The sequence below is a fragment of the Anomaloglossus baeobatrachus genome, chromosome 6 (genome assembly GCF_048569485.1).
Source record: "Anomaloglossus baeobatrachus isolate aAnoBae1 chromosome 6, aAnoBae1.hap1, whole genome shotgun sequence".
NCBI classification, from domain to species: Eukaryota; Metazoa; Chordata; class Amphibia; order Anura; family Aromobatidae; genus Anomaloglossus; species Anomaloglossus baeobatrachus.
Window position 1 is genome coordinate 85,975,861 of NC_134358.1, and position 20,331 is coordinate 85,996,191.

Sequence of the window (20,331 nt, forward strand, 5' to 3'; positions counted from 1 at the left end):
CGGATGGAGCACGTTTGGGAGTGCGCAGCATGGCGGATGGAGCACATTTGGGAGTGCGCAGCATGGCGGATGGAGCACGTTTGGGAGTGCACAGCATGGGAGATGGAGCACGATGGGGGGTGCGCAGCATAGGGGATGGAGCACGATGGGGAGTGCGCTGCATGGGGGATGGAGCACGATGGGAAGTGCACACCTCCCCCCAACACACACACACACACACGCGCGCGCACTGCACAACACACCACACACACACACTGGGAACCACAAACAACTGCCCTACACAGACACCCACACACACAGACAACGCTGCACACACACAACACCCAACACACAAACACCGCGGCACACACAAATATACGCACATACCGCACAACACACACATTGCACAAAACATACCTCCCCCCAAAACACACCACACACACACACAAACCGCGCAACACACACACAACGCTACAGACACACAGCGCTCCACAAACAACGCAACAAACATACAACACCGCTCTCACCCCCCGTCACACCCAGACAACACCCAGAACATGTACAGCCCCTACACAAACACTTGGTAACTACACACAACAACATCTATATATATATATAACAAAAATCATACATGAACTACACAATACGTAAATTCTAGAATACCCGATGCGTAGAATCGGTCCACCTTCTAGTACAGTGTATAATTGTCTATGTAAAATGGACAGAAATGGATTCCGGTAAGCTCATTTACCCGGTGAGTGCTTTGCTCTTCTATCAGACAGCTTGTGCTACATTGACCTACATGGGTAGCTAACCCTTATTAGGCATACTTCATCTTTGTGAAGCATTACAGTATTTCCCAAATAGTAGTTCACGTCACCAATATTTTGTGCAAAGCGGGAGAATAAATAACTCGCACAAGCATGATCCATCCAGATACCAAGGGTTGAAAAATCAAATAGCATAGCTGCTTGATGTCACTCCCCCCCCCCCCCCAACTCTTATGTATGCAAAAAGTTTGACTTTTGGCATTTTTAGTACACTAGTACATTAGTACATTTTTTTGCAGTGACACCTGGCAACTAAAAGATGCACCAAATTCATTAGGAAGTGCATGAATCTTACTCCGGCGCACAGTTCCACAAGACCGGCGCACTTTACGGCCTTCCTCCGCAACACCATACAAAAATTTCTGCAGATCTGGGACCACTGGAGTATCTATGATGCCACAGCCCACTTTCTAGAAGTCTGATGGAGTCAGGGCTAGACTTGAGCAAGTATCAAAATATTCATGTTCATGATACTCTTAACAAGTACTGTGTAATACTCGCGTATTTGTTTTAAATAGCGGTACAATTCAAGTCAATGGGATACACGAGTATTTTTCGCTAATTGGGAAAAGTGAGTCATTTTCTGCTGGATTCCAGCAGAAAATTACTCGCATTTCCCATTGACTTGCATTGTACTCATTATTTCGAGCTACTTGTTACGAGTATCGCGAACACGAATATTTTGATACTCGCTCAATTCTAGTCATGACCATAATACCTCTCTCCTTCATCTCTTTTGTCCTAACCATTCCCTTGTTTCCCACCCCTTGTCTTGTGTTATCTGTTTCCTTTCCATGGAGGTGTGTGTGTGATTTGCTCCTCCTGCACCTGTGATGCTTCCACTTTAGTGGGGGTTTAGCTGTATCCTGGTAGAGTACTAGTTTTTGGCCTGGGCGATGTACACACTGCAGCCCATCTTGCTGTAAGTAATGCTTAATTTTTGGAGGATATTTTCCTCTTTTTGTTGCTATTTTTATAATGTAGTCTAATATTTTTATTTTTTCATGCTGAGAATGAGAATATCCTTCTTACTCACTTCTTAACCTAAATTGCATTTACAACCCCGTGTATTTTTGATCAGCATTATGCATGCTTTGAGGAGAACCCGTGGAAGTTCGGTTCGGCGGGTTCAGCTTGACTTTAGATAAAGTTCAAATTGGGACCCGGACTAGACCTGAACCCCAATGGAAGTCACTGATTGAGCAGTTCGGGTGTCCGCTTACATACAGCCAGCCATAAACAGTACAGTTTCGGTAGGCAATGTTTTTCCTTTCTTGTTTTGTTTGGTGCACATTCAATCACTTTGTTGTGAGCCGTTCAAACCACTGCAAGTGGCTCGCACTGGGCCAAGTACCGAGTGTACCCGAGCACATCAATGCTCATGCGAGTGGTTTGCATACGTAAAGAACCCAAACTCTTCTTGTAAAGTCTGTGTTTGGTACGAACACCAAACCACGGGTTCTTCATCTCTATTTTTACGCCAAAGCCAAAAGTGGAAAATAAAAAGTATAATGCAAGATCTTTATTTTGGAGCCACTCTTGTTTTGCTTTACATAGGTTGATTTAAAATACTGACCGTAATATCATCACATAGAAAATACCAACTTATAGGGCATTCTGGTTTTAACCAATATATTTTTTTCATTGTTTTGAAAATTTTCTATAATCTATGAGTCTCACATTCCAAAACATTTTTTCTTCGTAATGCTTGGGTTTAGCCCAGCATTTTTTTGTTTGTAATGGGGCAGTAGGCCCCCATACAGATGAGATGGTTGGCTGATCCCTACAAAATCTCTACGTTTTGCCCAATTTAATCTAATGGGGTCTTTAGATTTTTTATTTTTTACGCCATTCCTCGCATGTCTGAGGTTTTTTTTTTTTTTTTAAGCTGAACAACTGAAAAGAACTCTATGTACACATACCCTAAGGGGGACTTCTGTTACCAGGTTTTTGCTACCCCATCTAAGAATCTGAGAGCAGAAAGATATAGGTGCAGAGACTGATTCCAGCAATGTATCACTTACTGGACTGCTTGCTGCAGTTTTGTTAATCTCTGAATGGTGAGCCCCGTATAACCCCGCCCACTCCACTGATTGACAGCTTTCTTTTTATACTTTGCATGGGTAAAAAGCTGCCAATCAGCAGTCAGTGGTTGGGGCAAAGTTATATAGAGCTCATTAATATGAAGCAGGTTTACTAGTCCTTTAAAAAAAAGTCACTGTGTAGTCAGTAGGAGGTTATATCAAAACTACAGCAAGCAGCCCAATAAGTGACTCATCCCAGGAATTTGTTTGTACCCCTGAATTTTACTGCTCTCAGATTAGATGGAAAAAAAACCTGGTGACCAATTCCCTTTAAGTCAGTACCATTAGGCCTAAAAAAAACAACGTTTTTTAAAAAAAAATTGTTTGTAGTGTTGGAAATGTTTCAGTTTAGCAATAATAATAAAATCTAATTACATAGACAAATAGCTTTTGCTTTTTCATTCTTCGCTTTATACTTTAGAAAAAAAATCGTCAAATTCATGGTTGTATGAAGTCATTCGTCAGAACAGTTGTTGTGTAATGATTGGGATTTACTGGAATCAATGATAGGCAGAGCCTTTGCTATAGGAAGGACTGACGAGTTATCTGGGGACATCATTAGTGAGGTGTTAGAATATCCGTACAGCTCAAAAGCAGGAAAAAAAAGTCTCTAATGTAGCAAAAATGAGTTAAGAAATTGGTTTTGCACTTATCATTTCATATGCTGCGACTATGGCATGCCAATGTACAGGGCTCGTTATTGGAAAATGTTCCATGCACAAAAGCAACGATTTGCAAAAACATGAAAAATTGTTCCCATGAAGGTCATTATGTCTCCTCTAAAGTACAACAACACAATTATTATTTCTTACATCGTTTGCCATGTCTTGGTGGAGGTGGTCATGTGTACAGAGGTTCGCAAAGTTTATATTGAGCACATGTCGTACTACCTAAGGAAAGTGGTCTTCAGAGCTGGGAAAATTGTTACCAAGATGCGTAATGCACCACTCACTACAGCATTTTTATTTTTAATTGCAGCTCTGGAGTGATGCTTACAATCTAAATCCCCTGATCCCTGTTGGATACTCTCCTTCCACCTCCTTCATCTTTTTCCTCCGGCAATCCAGTTGGTCTGCACCGAAAAGTGACCAGTCAACAGCTCCAGTGTTTCATTTAACATAGTGGAGGTCACAACTCCATACAAGTCTATGGGAGCATCGTTCTGGCTCTCATAGACTTGCTTGGAGCACTTGTGATGTAACTTTTGACCTCCAGCAAGTCAGAAATTATGGGCACAAAATGGCACTGCTGGACGGAAGCGTGTGATTATATGACCAGGGGCAGGAGGCTTAAGGCTGCTTTACACCAGACAATCTATCATGCGATAGATTGTCGGGGTCACGGTTTTTGTGACGCACATCCGGCATCGCTGGCGATGCCGGCCTGTGTGACACCTCCTAGCGACGCAGTATCGCTCACAAATCGTGAGTCGTGTACTGCTCGCTAGGTTCCATAATATCGTTTAATTTAGATGTTCATCGTTTCCGGGGTAGCACACGTCGCTCCGTGTGACACCCCGGGAACGATGAACAGCAGCTCACCTGCGTCACGCGGCCGCCGCCGGCTATGTGAAGGAAGGAGGTGGGCGGCAAGTTTACATCCCGCTCATCTCCGCCCCTCCGCTTCCATTGGCCGGCGGCCGTGTGACGTTGCTGTGACGCCGAACGTCCCTCCCACTCCAGGAAGTGGACGTTCGCCGCCCACAGCGAGGTCGCACGAGAGGTAAGTATGTGTGACGGGGGTTACTGACTTTGTGCGACACGGGCAGCAATTTGCCCGTGACGCAAAAAGGAAGGGGGCAGGTACGATCGATTGTGAAATCGCACAATTGGTCGTACCATGTAAAGCAGCCTTAACAGTTAGGCCGGAGTCACACTTGCTTATGACTCGGCGAGTCTCGCATCTGCATCATCCGACACTCTCAGACAGGAGCGGGTCAGCTGCATAGAAATACATGCAGCTTGGCTGTTTATTGCAGCTCCATAGACTTGGAATAAGTCAGCCATACTTGACTGCAGCTCCATTCAATAGGGTCAACTCTGGAGCCTTTTTCTCAATATCCAATAGGATTTCAACATTGAGACCCTCCGGTATAAGCACGCAAATACCATTCAGTCTTGGCTCATAACTTATCTGCCTAAATTTCATTGTGATCATCATTGGAGAAATTTCCATACCCTTATAGACCTCCATGCAATATTCCCTATAAATGTAGGCACCTTTCAGAATACATCTAAAGAAAAAATGCATTGTCTACTTCAGTAACATGGGGAGTACGATCATAGATATACTGTATATGTAATTTCCGTTGGATTAAATGCTGCTGGTCACTTGAATCTGACAATGTTTTTGTTTTTGTTCCTGTGCCTCTATTCCTGAGATATAGTCCTCTCTACTGGCTGAAACAAACAGAGAAGGGCCCCTGTGCAAGAACAACATATGCAGTCTAAAGCGGGCTTTACACGCTGCGACATCGCTAGCGATGTCATGAGCGATAGCACCCGCCCACGTCGATGGCGCGTCACGGGGTGATTGCTGCCGTAGTGAACAATATCGCTACGGCAGCATCACACGCAATTACCTGCTCACCGACGTTGCTGTGGCCACCGAACAATCTCTCCTTTAAGGGGGAGATTCGTTCAGCGTCACAGCGGTGTTACTAAGTGGCCACCCAATAGAAGCGGAGTGGCGGAGATGGGCGGCCGGAACATCCTGCCCACCTCCTTGATTCCTCATTGCTGGCGGTTGCAGGTACGATGTTGTTCCTCGTTCCTGCGGTGTCACACATAGCGATGTGTGCTGCCGCAGGAACGACAAACAACCTGCGTTCCAAACGAGGAACGATTTTTTAAAAATGAATGACGTGTACACGACGAATGATTTGACACCTTTTTGCGATCGTTACTGATCGCAAAAAGGTGTCACACATAACGACATCGCTAACGAGGCCGGATGTGTGTCACCAACACCGGGACCTCTACGATATCTCGTTAGCGATATCGTTGTGTGTAAATGGGCCTTAAGAGGTCATCTTCATGCACAATCCCACCTTCTTTTTAGGTAGAAATTGGTCCCCTTTCCTCTTGGGCTCCTGTGCGGCCGGACAGGCTACACCAATAATATGTCCACCCCTGGTTCTCCTATCTATCCTGAATAAAAATCTCGTGCTGTTAGCCAACTAGGCATGGTCACCAAGAAGACACCCAGAGAAGAATTCACTGCCACGACCCATTGGCAAACAAGACTAGATTTGTACACATGGAAGAGGGGGCCATTTCTCAGGAATGGAGAAGCACAGGAACAAAAGAAAAAGGGACTGGTCATCTTTAACACCTGCAACTCATTCCATAAAATAGTGACAACTAGTCATGCGTGAACCTGGCCTGTAAAATTCGGAATCTGTAGGGATTAGGGATGAGCGAGTATACTCATTACTACTCGAGTAGTATGGTATTCGGGCTATTCGTTACTCCGTGAGTATCCTTTTAATTACTCGTTAGGAGTAGTGAGTCCAATGTAAGTCAATGGGAAATGTGAGAAATTGTCTGCTGGACCCTACAAAGCAGTCTGGGGGCTGAGTAAAAGGCTGAAATGGATGCATGATTGTTTAAAAGCCGGGCAGTAAAAAGCCGCCGGCTTTTTTAAGCAATCAGCTGATCCACACTCCCCGCCCAGGTCCTTCGCTCACCGCTCCCTGATGCTGAGCTCCCCGCACGGTCCTAATTTAAGATCGGGTGGGGAGGTGGCGGGGGAGCGAAGCACCGGGCAACAGGGAGGGAAGCACCAGGCGGGGTAGCGAGGCAGCGGGGAGGGAAGCATCAGACAGGAAAGCAGTTGGTGAAGTCTTACCTGGCTCTCCACTGCTGTCCAGGGGTGCTGTTCCTCTACTTCCGGAGCCGCTCATTACACCAGGGCAATTGGGATGAGCCGGGATAAACGCCAGATATGGCGCATCTAATGGATCTGCCAAATCTAGGGCGGCTGCCGGTTGCTATTCTTACCCTGGGGGGGCAATAACTATGTGCCCCCCCAGGGGGAGAATACCAACACCCAGCTATCTGTTTTATCTTGGCTGACTATCAAAATTGGGGGGTGGGGGGACCCTGCATCGTTTTTTTAAATTTATTTATTTACACACTCGGCTGTCACATGGAGTGGGCATGGCGATGCAGTGCATATTACATTAGGTGTAATGAGTGGCTCCGTAAGTAGAGTTACAGCACCGCGGACAGCAGCGGGGAGCCAGGTGAAACTTCACAGACGGCTTTCCCGTCCGATGCTTCCCTCTCCGCTGCCTCGCTCCCCCGCCGCCTTCCAGCCTGCGCAGCACCAGGGAGCTGGGAGCGAAGGACCTGGGCGGGGAGCGTGCATCAGCTGATTGCTTAAAAAAGCGGGCGGCTTTTTACCGCCTGGCTTTTAAACAATTGTGCATCTATTTAAGCCTTTTAATCAGCCGACAGACCGCTTTGTAGGGTCCAGCAGACAATTGCTCGCATTTCCCATTGACTTGCATTGGATTCGCTACTCGTATCGAGCACCCGAGTATTAGGACCTACTCATTACGAGTATAGCGAGTCCGAGTATTTCACTACTCGCTCATCCCTAGTAGGGATACCTAGTCTCTGTGCACCGACCCCAAATACTGAGTTCTCAAGGAACTCCATGTAACTATCAGGATTCAACCACCCAAATAATAAAAAAATAAAAATAAAATAGGGAATAAAGCAGGAGCATTATACTTACGAGTTTCCCACATGGCTGTAACATTACTTCTGGGGCCGCTCATTACCCTCTTACATATTCACGATTTCCCCCGCCCACTGGCAGTCCCAGCATCTCTGGTTGCAGTCACACTGCGCCTCCACCCTGTGTGACTACTTGGATTCACATATGCTGTCTGCGGCTCTATGGTAGTGTAAAAATAAATAAATAAAAATTGGTGTAGGGTCCCACAGATTGTGATACCCAACACACATAAAGCATATGGCTACAGGCTGCAGCTAATGGATGCAACAATTCTGGGTGGCTGAAGGCTGCTGGTTTTAGGCTGGGGCGCATCCCCCAGCTGTTGGCTTGATCATACCTGGGTATCAAAATTTGGGGGGACATCACGCTATTTTTAAAAATTTATTTAATCAAATAATTTTTAAAAAAAGCCGCATGGGGTCCCTTTTATTGTGATACACAGCCAAGATAAGCACATGGCTGTGGGCTTAAGCCTGTAGCTGTATGCTTTATCTGTGCTGGGTATATGCACACGCATGTGTGATTCCAAGCAATCAGACATGCTGTCACACAGGCTGGGGGCGCGGTCTGACTGTAAACAATCGAAGACACTGGAATGGTGGTGGGCGGGGGAAGCAGTGAATATGTATGAGGGTAATGAGGAGCCCCAGAAGCAGTGTTACAGTCGTGTGGGAGACAATGTAAGTACAAAGCACCTGCTCTTATCCCCCTAACCCTTTCTACCACCATTTTAAAGCACAATATTAAGGTCCCCATAGACTTATATGGGGATCGGCATCCGGGCAACTATTTTGGATTAATTCTGGTCCCAACCCGGGTTTTATTTTTGTTTTTGTTTTTTTTTAAATCCGGTTGGATCCGCTGATCCTGAATATTTGCGTATTTGCCCATTTCTAGTGACAACTGTTTGCACGTAGACTAAAAAATGCAGATAGAGATGTCACTATTGTTTAACCGAGTATTTTGTGACTGTAATTCTCTTCTGATCTCCATATGGTAATCTCTCTGTGTTCATCAAAAGCTTAAAAATGGATGATGTCAATCATATACTGTCAGGGTTACCAACTTGGCTTTCGTTTTTATTCTGGATGAGTTATCAAAAAATCATGGACAGACAATATGTTATACAGACACATTGGAAAACCATAATAAATCATTATGATTCTAAGTGACATGTGTACATCCCATAATTCTGATATGAAGACATCAGCTGCATATAAACTGTAAAATGATAATTACAGTCAAAATAATCTGTTTATGCCTCCTCAGCCTCAAAAAAAAAAAAAAATCACACACCTCACATTTTTTTAAGGACAGCAAAATATGCCCTATATGCAAAATATGCCATATATATATATATATATATATATATATATATATATATATATATTATATATATATATATATATATATATATATATATATACAGTCAGGGCCAGAAATATTTGGACAGTGACACAAGTTTTGTTATTTTAGCTGTTTACAAAAACATGTTCAGAAATACAATTATATATATAATATGGGCTGAAAGTGCACACTCCCAGCTGCAATATGAGAGTTTTCACATCCAAATCGGAGAAAGGGTTTAGGAATCATAGCTCTGTAATGCATAGCCTCCTCTTTTTCAAGGGACCAAAAGTAATTGGACAAGGGACTCTAAGGGCTGCAATTAACTCTGAAGGCGTCTCCCTCGTTAACCTGTAATCAATGAAGTAGTTAAAAGGTCTGGGGTTGATTACAGGTGTGTGGTTTTGCATTTGGAAGCTGTTGCTGTGACCAGACAACATGCGGTCTAAGGAACTCTCAATTGAGGTGAAGCAGAACATCCTGAGGCTGAAAAAAAAGAAAAAATCCATCAGAGAGATAGCAGACATGCTTGGAGTAGCAAAATCAACAGTCGGGTACATTCTGAGAAAAAAGGAATTGACTGGTGAGCTTGGGAACTCAAAAAGGCCTGGGCGTCCACGGATGACAACAGTGGTGGATGATCGCCGCATACTTTCTTTGGTGAAGAAGAACCCGTTCACAACATCAACTGAAGTCCAGAACACTCTCAGTGAAGTAGGTGTATCTGTCTCTAAGTCAACTGTAAAGAGAAGACTCCATGAAAGTAAATACAAAGGGTTCACATCTAGATGCAAACCATTCATCAATTCCAAAAATAGACAGGCCAGAGTTAAATTTGCTGAAAAACACCTCATGAAGCCAGCTCAGTTCTGGAAAAGTATTCTATGGACAGATGAGACAAAGGTCAACCTGTACCAGAATGATGGGAAGAAAAAAGTTTGGAGAAGAAAGGGAACGGCACATGATCCAAGGCACACCACATCCTCTGTAAAACATGGTGGAGGCAACGTGATGGCATGGGCATGCATGGCTTTCAATGGCACTGGGTCACTTGTGTTTATTGATGACATAACAGCAGACAAGAGTAGCCGGATGAATTCTGAAGTGTACCGGGATATACTTTCAGCACAGATTCAGCCAAATGCCGCAAAGTTGATCGGACGGCGCTTCATAGTACAGATGGACAATGACCCCAAGCATACAGCCAAAGCTACCCAGGAGTTCATGAGTGCTAAAAAGTGGAACATTCTGCAATGGCCAAGTCAATCACCAGATCTTAACCCAATTGAGCATGCATTTCACTTGCTCAAATCCAGACTTAAGACGGAAAGACCCACAAACAAGCAAGACCTGAAGGCTGCGGCTGTAAAGGCCTGGCAAAGCAATAAGAAGGAGGAAACCCAGCGTTTGGTGATGTCCATGGGTTCCAAACTTAAGGCAGTGATTGCCTCCAAAGGATTCGCAACAAAATATTGAAAATAAAAATATTTTGTTTGGGTTTGGTTTATTTGTCCAATTACTTTTGACCTCCTAAAATGTGGAGTGTTTGTAAAGAAATGTGTACAATTCCTACAATTTCTATCAGATATTTTTGTTCAAACCTTCAAATTAAACGTTACAATCTGCACTTGAATTCTGTTGTAGAGGTTTCATTTCAAATCCAATGTGGTGGCATGCAGAGCCCAACTCGCGAAAATTGTGTCACTGTCCAAATATTTCTGGACCTAACTGTATGTATATATATATATATATATATATATATATAAAATACAGTGCTGGCCAAAAGTATTGGCACCCCTGCAATTCTGTCAGATAATACTCAGTTTCTTCTTGAAAATGTTTGCAATCACAAATTCTTTGGTATTATTATCTTCATTTATTTTGCTTGCAATGAAAAAACACAAAAGAGAATGAAACAAAAATCAAATCATTGATCATTTCACACAAAACTCCAAAAATGGGCCAGACAAAAGTATTGGCACCCTTAGCCTAATACGTGGTTGCACAACCTTTAGCCAGAATAACTGCGAACAACCGCTTCCGGTAACCATCAATGAGTTTCTTACAATGCTCTGCTGGAATTTTAGACCATTCTTCTTTGGCAAATTGCTCCAGGTCCCTGAGATTTGAGGGGTGCCTTCTCCAAACGGCCATTTTGAGATCTCTCCACAGGTGTTCTATGGGATTCAGGTTTGGACTCATTGCTGACCACTTTAGTAGTCTCCAGTGCTTTCTATCAAACCATTTTCTAGTGCTTTTTGAAGTGTGTTTTGGGTCATTGTCCTGCTGGAAGACCCATGACCTCTGAGGAAGACCCAGCTTTCTCACACTGGGCCCTACATTATGCTGCAAAATTTGTTGATAGTCTTCAGACTTCATAATGCCATGCACACGGTCAAGCAGTCCAGTGCCAGAGGCAGCAAAGCAACCCCAAAACATCAGGGAACCTCCGCCATCTTTGACTGTAGGGATCGTGTTCTTTTCTTTGAATGCCTCTTTTTTTTTTTCCTGTAAACTCTATGTTGATGGCTTTTCCCAAAAAGCTCTACTTTTGTCTCATCTGACCAGAGAACATTCTTCCAAAACGTTTTAGGCTTTCTCAGGTAAGTTTGGGCAAACTCCAGCCTGGCTTTTTTTTGTCTTTGGGTAAGAAGTGGGGGTCTTCCTGGGTATCATACCATACAGTCCCTTTTCATTCAGACGCCGACGGATAGTACGGGTTGATACTGTTGTACCATCAGACTGCAGGGCAGCTTGAACTTGTTTGGATGTTAGTCGAGGTTCTTTATCCACCATCCGCACAATCTTGCGTTGAAATCTCTCGTCAATTTTTCTTTTCCTTCCACATCTAGGGAGGTTAGCCACAGTGCCATGGGCTTTACACTTCTTGATGACACTGCGCACCGTAGACACAGGAACTTTCAGGTCTTCGGAGATGGACTTGTAGCCTTGAGATTGCTCATGCTTCCTCACAATTTGGATTCTCAAGTCCTCAGACAGTTCTTTGGTCTTCTTTCTTTTCTCCATGCTCAATGTGGTACACACAAGGACACAGGACAGAGGTGGAGTCAACTTTAATCCATGTCAACTGGCTGCAAGTGTGATTTAGTTATTGCCAACCCCTGTTAGGTGCCACAGGTAAGTTACAGGTGCTGTTAATTACACAAATTACAGAAGCATCACATGATTTTTCAAACAGTGACAATACTTTTGTCCACCCCCTTTTTTATGTTTGGTGTGGAATTATATCCAATTTGGCTTTATGACAAACTTTTTTTTTTTTTTTCATTGAAGACAAATTAAATGAAGATAATAATACCAAGGAATTTGTGATGGCAATCATTTTCAGGAAGAAACTGAGTATTATCTGACAGAATTGCACGGTTGCCAATAGTTTTGGCCAGCACTGTATATATATATATATATATATATATAATTATATATTAATATTTCGGTAGAAGAATGGTGTTTAGACTCAATGTAGAAGTATGAGGGGCTTGGATAGGGGAGATTTCTCATTATGTTTTATGTATGATATCTTTTGTAGATCCTTGAAGTGATCGCATTTTGTGTCCTCCTGTACGTGTACAAGAAGAAGGGGGTTAATCATATTGTGGTTTTGCTACTTCTGGTGGCTCTTTTGGGTGAGTGTTCTTCGCTTTCTGATTACATCAAAACTTATGCATCATTTTCTTCTCTTCCCATTAGAGTCTGCTGAAATCAAATCTTCTTGGAGAAAATCTGTTCTCGTGGTTGTTTTATTTGTATCATTGCTATGTAGGGACGTTGTGTTTGATACATTTTTGTTTTATAAGAATTAAACTTATGAAATGTGTGACAAAATATACTTTCAATTTTTTATCATACTAATTGTCTCCAGTCTCTGACAGCAATCCTAATATCAATATGACAATCCTAATATCAATACTGACCTGACAAATGATGTGTGCAGATCATTTTTATGACACAATGAACACCATAAAAGCAAAAACACAAAAAAACGATGGTGAAAAACATCAAATTTCACCATTTCACCAATTAAAAAGTTATGGCTCTTGGAAGAATTGGAGGAAAAAAACTAAAACACACACACGGAAAATCCCCTGGCCTTGAAAGGCTTAAAGGGAACCTATCACCAGAATTTTCCCTTATGAGCTGCGGCCAAAACTAGTGAGCCCTTATATACAGTATTCTAAAATGCTGTATATAAGACCCCAGACCACTCTGTAGAACGTAAAAAGCACCTTTATTATACTCATCTAGGGGGTGGGCGGGTTTAATGGGCACGCTCCTCTAGAGTCCGGCACCTCTCCATCCTGTGCACTTACCGTCCCTTTTCCCAGCCCCATGTGGATGACAGGTCTTACACCATCTACACAAAGGAAGCCATTGCACTCCTGCGCATGCGCACTTCTCTCTACGCTGCTGAGGGCAGATCAAAGTACTGAAGTACACATTTGCAGACCGTCTTTGACATTTACAGTACTTTGTTCTGCCCTTAGTAGGGCACAGAGAAGTGTGCGTGAGCAGGCTCGCAATGGAGCACACTATGTGGATGATGTAGGATGCGTCATCCAAACAAAGCAGGGAAGGAGCACAGCGACTGCACAAGATGGAGGAGGTGCCGGACCAAGAGCAGCGATGTAGATCTGGTCCTTGAACTGCTTAACAAAACTTGTAGCAGATCAAAGTGCACATGCGCAGGAGTGCAATGGCGACATCTGGTGGATGACGTAGGACGCGTCATCCACACGGGGCTGGGATGGAGGACAGTGACTGCATAAGATAAAGGAGGCGCTGGACTGAGAGCAACAACACCCATCGGACCAGACTGCCCCCAAGCTGAGTATTATAAATGTGTTTTTACGTTATACAGTGCAGCCTGGGCTCTTATTTACAGTATTCTAGAACGCTGTATATAAGGGCTCACTAGTGGTGGCCGCAGCTCATAAGGGAAAAACCTGGTGACAGGTTCCCTTTTAAAGGAATTCAACAAGGATAATATTCTAAAAGCCCTTTAATTTTTACGAAAAATGTTCCTTATTTTTTTTCCTTTTGAAGTTGAGTTACAGTTTTACAGGCAAACACCCCAGAGGTTTTTTTTTTGGTGTGGGTTCACATCCCAGTATATAATAACATCTACACTGTGTGCAGAATTATTAGGCAAATGAGTATTTTCATCACATGATACTTTTTATACATGTTGTCTACTCTAAGCTGTATAGGCTTGAGAGCCAACTACCAATTAAGTAAATCAGGTGATGTTCATCTCTGTAATGAGGAGGGGTGCGGTGTAATGACAATAACACCCTATATAAGGTGTGCTTAATTATTAGGCAACTTCCTTTCCTTTGGCAAAATGAGTCAGAAGAGCGATTTGATGGGCTCTGAAAAATTCAAAATTGTGAGATGCCTTGTAGAGGGATGCAGCAGTCTTGAAATTTCCAAGGTTTTGAAGCATGATCACCAAACAATCAAGCGTTTCATGGTAAATAGCCAACAGGGTCGCAAGAAGCGTGATGGGCAAAAAAGGCGCAAAATAACTGCCCATGAATTGAGGAAAATCAAGCGTGAAGCTGCCAAGATGCCATTTGCCACCAGTTTGGCCATATTTCAGAGCTGCAACGTTACTGGAGTATCAAAAAGCACAAGGTGTGCCATACTCAGGGACATAGCCAAGGTAAGGAAGGCTGAAAAACGACCACCTTTGAACAAGAAACATAAGATAAAATGTCAAGCCTGGGCCAAGAAATATCTTAAGACTGATTTTTCAAAGGTTTTATGGACTGATGAAATGAGTGACTCTTGATGGGCCAGAGGCTGGATCAGTAAAGGGTAGAGAGCTCCACTCCGACTCAGACACCAGCAAGGTAGAGGTGGGGTACTGGTATGGGCTGGTATCATCAAAGATGAACTTGTGGGACTTTTTCGGCTTGAGGATGTAGTGAAGCTCAGCTCCTAGACCTACTGCCAGTTTCTGGAAGACAACTTGTTCAAGCAGTGGTACAGGAAGAAATCGGTATCTTTCAAGAAAAACATGATTTTCATGCAGGACAATGCTCCATCACATGCATCCAACTACTCCACAGCGTGGGTGGCCAGTAAAGGTCTAAAAGATGAAAAAATAATGACATGGCCCCCTTGTTCACCTGATCTGAACCCTATTGAGAACCTGTGGTCCCTTTATAAAATGTGAAATCTACAGGGAGGGAAAACAGTACACCTCTCGGAGTGTCTGGGAGGCTGTGGTGGCTGCTGTACAATGTTGATCGTAAACAGCTCAAGCAACTGACACAATCTATGGATGGTAGGCTGTTGAGTGTTATCATAAAGAAAGCTGGCTATATTGGTCAGTCATTTTTTGGGGTTTTGTTTTTGCATGTCAGAAATGTTTCTAAATTTTGTGCAGTTATATTGGTTTACCTGGTGAAAATAAACAAGTGAGATGGGAATATATTTGGTTTTTATTAAGTTGCCTAATAATTCTGCACAGTAATAGTTACTTGCAAAAACAGATATCCTCCTAAGATAGCCAAATCTAAAAAAAAAAAAAAAAAAAACACTCCAAATTCCAAAAATATTAAGCTTTGATATGAGTTTTTTGGGTTGATTGAGAGCATAGTTGTTGATTAATAATAAAAAAAATCCTCTAGAATACAACGTGCCTAATATTTCTGCACGCGGTGTACATCCTACCAGGCTCGATGTGATGTAGTGCATGTGGCGATATAGGTGTATTTAATGGTTGGATGCCCAAAAAATTCACTTTTATGACAAATGCATCTATATGATTAAAGTATTACAATAGCCCTGCTATTATATGTACACTAGAAGGTGGCCCGATTCTAACGCATCGGGTATTCTAGAATTTATTGTGTAGTTAATGTATGATTTTTGTTATATTTATATATATATATATATATATAATATATAGATAGATATAGATAGATGTTGTTGTGTGTAGTTGCCAAGTGTTTGTGTAGGGTGCTGTAAATGTTCTGGGTGTTGTCTGGGTGTGGGGGGGTGAGAGCGGTGTTGTTTGTGTGTTGCGTTGTGTGTGTTGCGTTGTTTGTGGAGCGCTGTGTTTCTGCAGTGTTGTCTGGGTGTGGTACTGTATGTGTTGCGCGGTTTGTGTGGGTGTGGGGTGCGTGTGTGTGTTTTGGGGGGAGGTATGTTTTGTGCAATGTGTGTGTGTTGCGCGATATGTGCGTATATTTGTGTATGCCGCGGTGTTTGTGTGTTAGGTGTTGTGTGTGTGCGGCGTTGTCTGTGTGTGTGGGTGTCTGTGTAGGGCGGTGTTTGTGGTTCCCAGTGTGTGTGTGTGGTGTTGTGCGGTGCGCGTGTGGCGGTGTGTGTGTGTGTTTTGGGGGGAGGTGTGCACCCCCATCGTGCTCCATCCCCCATGCTGCGCACCCCCCATCGTGCTCCATCCCCCATGCTGCGTACCCCCCATCGTGCTCCATCCCCCATGCTGCGCACCCCCCATCGTGATCCATCCCCCATGCTGCGCACCCCCCATCATGCTCCATCCCCCATGCTGCACACCCCCCATCGTGCTCCATCCCCCATGCTATAATAGTCCTCCTATTATACACAGAGTATAATAGGAGGACTATAATAGGAGAAGTGGTCCTGGGGAAAGAGGAGTATAATGGGAGTAGTAGTCCTGGAGGGTGGTGTATAGGTGCCCAACGTGTGCCGGGGCGGGGCCGAGCGGGCTAACGTGTGACGGGGTGGGGCTGAGTGGGCCAACGTGTGCCGGGGGTGGGGCAGAGCGGGCCGGCAGGGCGGGTCCGAGCGGGCCAATGTGTGCTGGGGGCGGGGCCGAGCAAGCCAACGTGTGCCGGAGCGGGGCCGAGCGTGCCAACGTGTGCCGGGGGCGGGGCCGAGCGGGCAAATGTGTGCCGGGGGCGGGGCCGAGCAGGCGAGGCGTCAGCGTATGCCGGCTCCCTGCACATGTGTACCGGGAGCCGGTGTACGCTGGTAACCATGATACACATCGGGTAACTAAGGGAAGCGCTTCCTATAGTTACCCGATGTGTATCATGGTTACCAGCGTACACCGGCTCCGTCACGATCCCAGCATCGCAAGGTTATGTCTGGGCTGGGTTGCCGGTGTGGACTCCTGGGAGTGCACTGCAGCAGTCACCTGGGAGTCGGGGCTTCGTTTGAATTCGGGGGAAGGGGCGTGGCCGAGCAGGCGATGCGTGCGGAGGGCCGGGGCGAGCGGCCAATCCATGCGGGGGGCGGGGCCAGGCCGAGACGAGCGGCCAATCCGTGTGTGGGGGCGGGGCCAGGCCGAGCCCAGCGGCCAATCCGACGGTTGTCACTGTAACGACACTGTCACTGTAACGACACAATTTTGGAGCAAGACAGACAGAATAAGGCAATGATATATATAGATATTTACGGGAGTTCTGTATAAGTAATGTATGACTTTCTTACACACCTTTATCTCTCTCCTTTTCAGCTTCGGTAGCAGTGATTTCAGTAAAAGCTGTAGCGGGTATGATTGCAATGACCTTGAAGGGGGATATGCAGCTCACATACGCCATCTTCTACGTCATGGTAGTTGCAATGGTCGCATCATGTGCCTTTCAGGTCAAGTAAGTATTGCCGCATTTATCTATAATGGTTTGCTTCCACATGACAGCCCTCATTTGTCTGTTTGACCAGACAGGTCCTTCTATAACAGAATCATAATGACTGTACCGTCTGTCTGAGCACAATACAGCGAAACGTCACTGGGATCTCTGCTCACCGGTATCTTACTGAGAAATAATAGTTTAAAATCTGGACTAAGATCCGGTATAATTAATCTTCATTAGCGGATGTCAGTGCGGTTTCATCCCTAATTATACATAGAAATGTCATCTTCTATTATTTGCAGTTTGGAATATAAGACTATTTACTAGACACCAAGTAAAATAAATGCGCTGATTAAAAATAAAAAATGGAGTTCCACTTCAAAGGGCTGAACATCTGTCCCTAATGAACATTTCAATACAACTGTTCATACGTAAGATGGGAGCTCGACCCAAATAGAATAGTTGTGAGGAACAAATACTAACAAAAATGGCAGCTGTGTATATGTGACGCTGCTGGAGAACGCAAAACTTTATCGGCTTTGAATAGAAAAAGAAGGAATAGTTATCAATACAATAAAGTTGTCCTCTCATGCAAAACTTACTGAGCCATTCCTTACATGCACAATAAGGACAAAAAATATTATGGGATGCACATCTTAATCATTACATCAAGGTTTCCCACTCGGTCCCACTGTCCTCGCCATGCTGTGTCTGCCTTTGCCAACATGTGACAGAATGGGTGGTGGTAAAGATCTGGAATGAGCCAGCCCCGGGCCACACAGGCACCGCTCTCCTTCGCCAAGGAGACTCCGTCTGCGGACATGGTTTTGGGCGGGGTGCATGACACTTATCTTAAAGCCCGCCCGAAAAGCAACGGCCGTTTGGGCCAACATATGGTGCTCTGAGGTTGGTTGGTTGGTTCTCTGTGCAGTGCTTCTTTATAATGTTAGGCTGAACTCAAGTAATACAATACTGCACTGCCAAATAGTACTCTGCCAATCAATAAGTATTGATTGAAATGTTAACCACATTTATCTACAATTCTATTATTCATTCCTCTTTACTGAGATTTGATTTCCTTCAGCCCTTTAAATTCCTCTTTTAATATACCTTTTATACAATGAAGAGTTAATGGAGTGTGAGACCTCTGTTCAGCACAAGTGGGGAGCAGTTATAAGGAGTGACTCTTTTTGCAGGACCTGTCTTGTACACAGACAACTCATTGATTTGACTGAGCACTGTGTAATGCCTAATTTCACCTGTGGTGGCGCTGCAGGGAAATCAAACTCTTTCAGTTATACCAAATTATAGCTGATTATTGGGGGTCCCCAACAGATGGAAACCTTGTGATCAGCTCATAAGCATAACAATTTAACAAAAATGAGCCTTTTTTAAATAAATGTATTAAATCACTATTACTGTTAATGATTGTTGTACGTATATCCTCTTTCACTTGTAAAGTGCCATGGAATAAATGGCGCAATAATGATAAATAATAATAATAATAAATCCAGTCCAATGCAGCATAGTTTCACTGAATTAATATTATATTTTATATATATATATATATATATATATATATATATTATATATATTATATTTGCGAAATCCCCAATGTAAGTGGCTGCAATTATAGAGTTCTATACAAAATAGGTGCCATATAAGTATGTCTGTTATCATACATTACACACATAAAAATATTAACGCCTGGCCAAGATAGGATGTAACAGTACATGTAATGTTGCGTCTCGTCCCTGAGTTTGCATCTTTCACTGCAGCTAATGGCTGTGATACAGTCAGGATTTGCCACTAACCGAAGCCGGTGTAGCAGAGCTGCTTTTGACCACTGAAATGTTACTGTAAATCTAAGAGAAGAGGGAATATTGGTGAGCCATTCCATGTGCCCATTGGCGCCCTCACGATGTGATTGCATATTGGTAGCCATGACATCCAGAAGCCAGCGGAAGATCCCCGCGATTGTCATGACTGTGCTCCTATGAAGACAAGCTTGTGGCTGGACTTATAGGAGACTTATTTTTATATATAGTATAATATACTGTGGTATTGCAGTTTATAGCATAAGAAATCAGACAATCACAGTTTCTAGTCCTCTAAGGGGAATAACAATGTAAAAAGTCAAAATAAAATTATTTAAAAAATATACGTCATATTGCTATGTCCATGAAGGTCCAATCTATCAAAATGTAAAATGAATTAACTCCATCAAGGGCCATAATAAGGAAAAAAAATAAAAATGCCACAATTGCATTTTTTCTGTTTACTGGATGCAGTCAAAACATTATATATAAAAAAAAACCTCTCCAAAGTCCATATTAAAGGAGTATTCATTCATAAAATAGTAAAGGCAAACATGCCACCAAACAATCTACTGCTAAGCATAAAAACAGACGCGTTTGGAATTAGGGAAGTCTTATTCATGGTATACCATGATGAATAAGACTTCCTCAGTCGAAATGCGTTGGGTTTTGTGGTTAGCAGTAGATTGTTTGGTGGCATGTTTGCCTTTACTATTTTATGAATGAATACTCCTTTAATATGTAGTTTGGAAACTGGAAATTAGTTTTTTTTTCTTATGCTTAATTAAGCCTTGACCTGGGCAGCTCCGTGCGTAATATCTCCATTCGGAACAGGTGGAACCCGGGATTGGTGAGTGGCTTCCCTCTACCCCAGATTTCTGAGCTTTCCCTACAAAACATTTTATGCACCCCAAAATGGTATCAATAAAAACATAAGCTC

General features: G+C 43.5%; 1 protein-coding gene across 2 annotated transcripts in view; it reads left to right on the plus strand.

Annotated features, from left to right (window-relative positions):
- NIPAL2 (NIPA like domain containing 2) overlaps window positions 1-20,331 on the plus strand; it is a 215,031-nt gene that overhangs the window by 145,216 nt on the left and 49,484 nt on the right. For both annotated transcript variants that reach the window (XM_075316247.1, XM_075316248.1), the window contains exons 6-7: window positions 12,534-12,630; window positions 17,457-17,592. In XM_075316247.1, the coding sequence (XP_075172362.1) occupies window positions 12,534-12,630; window positions 17,457-17,592 (233 nt within the window). The remainder of the gene's footprint in view (window positions 1-12,533; window positions 12,631-17,456; window positions 17,593-20,331) is intronic.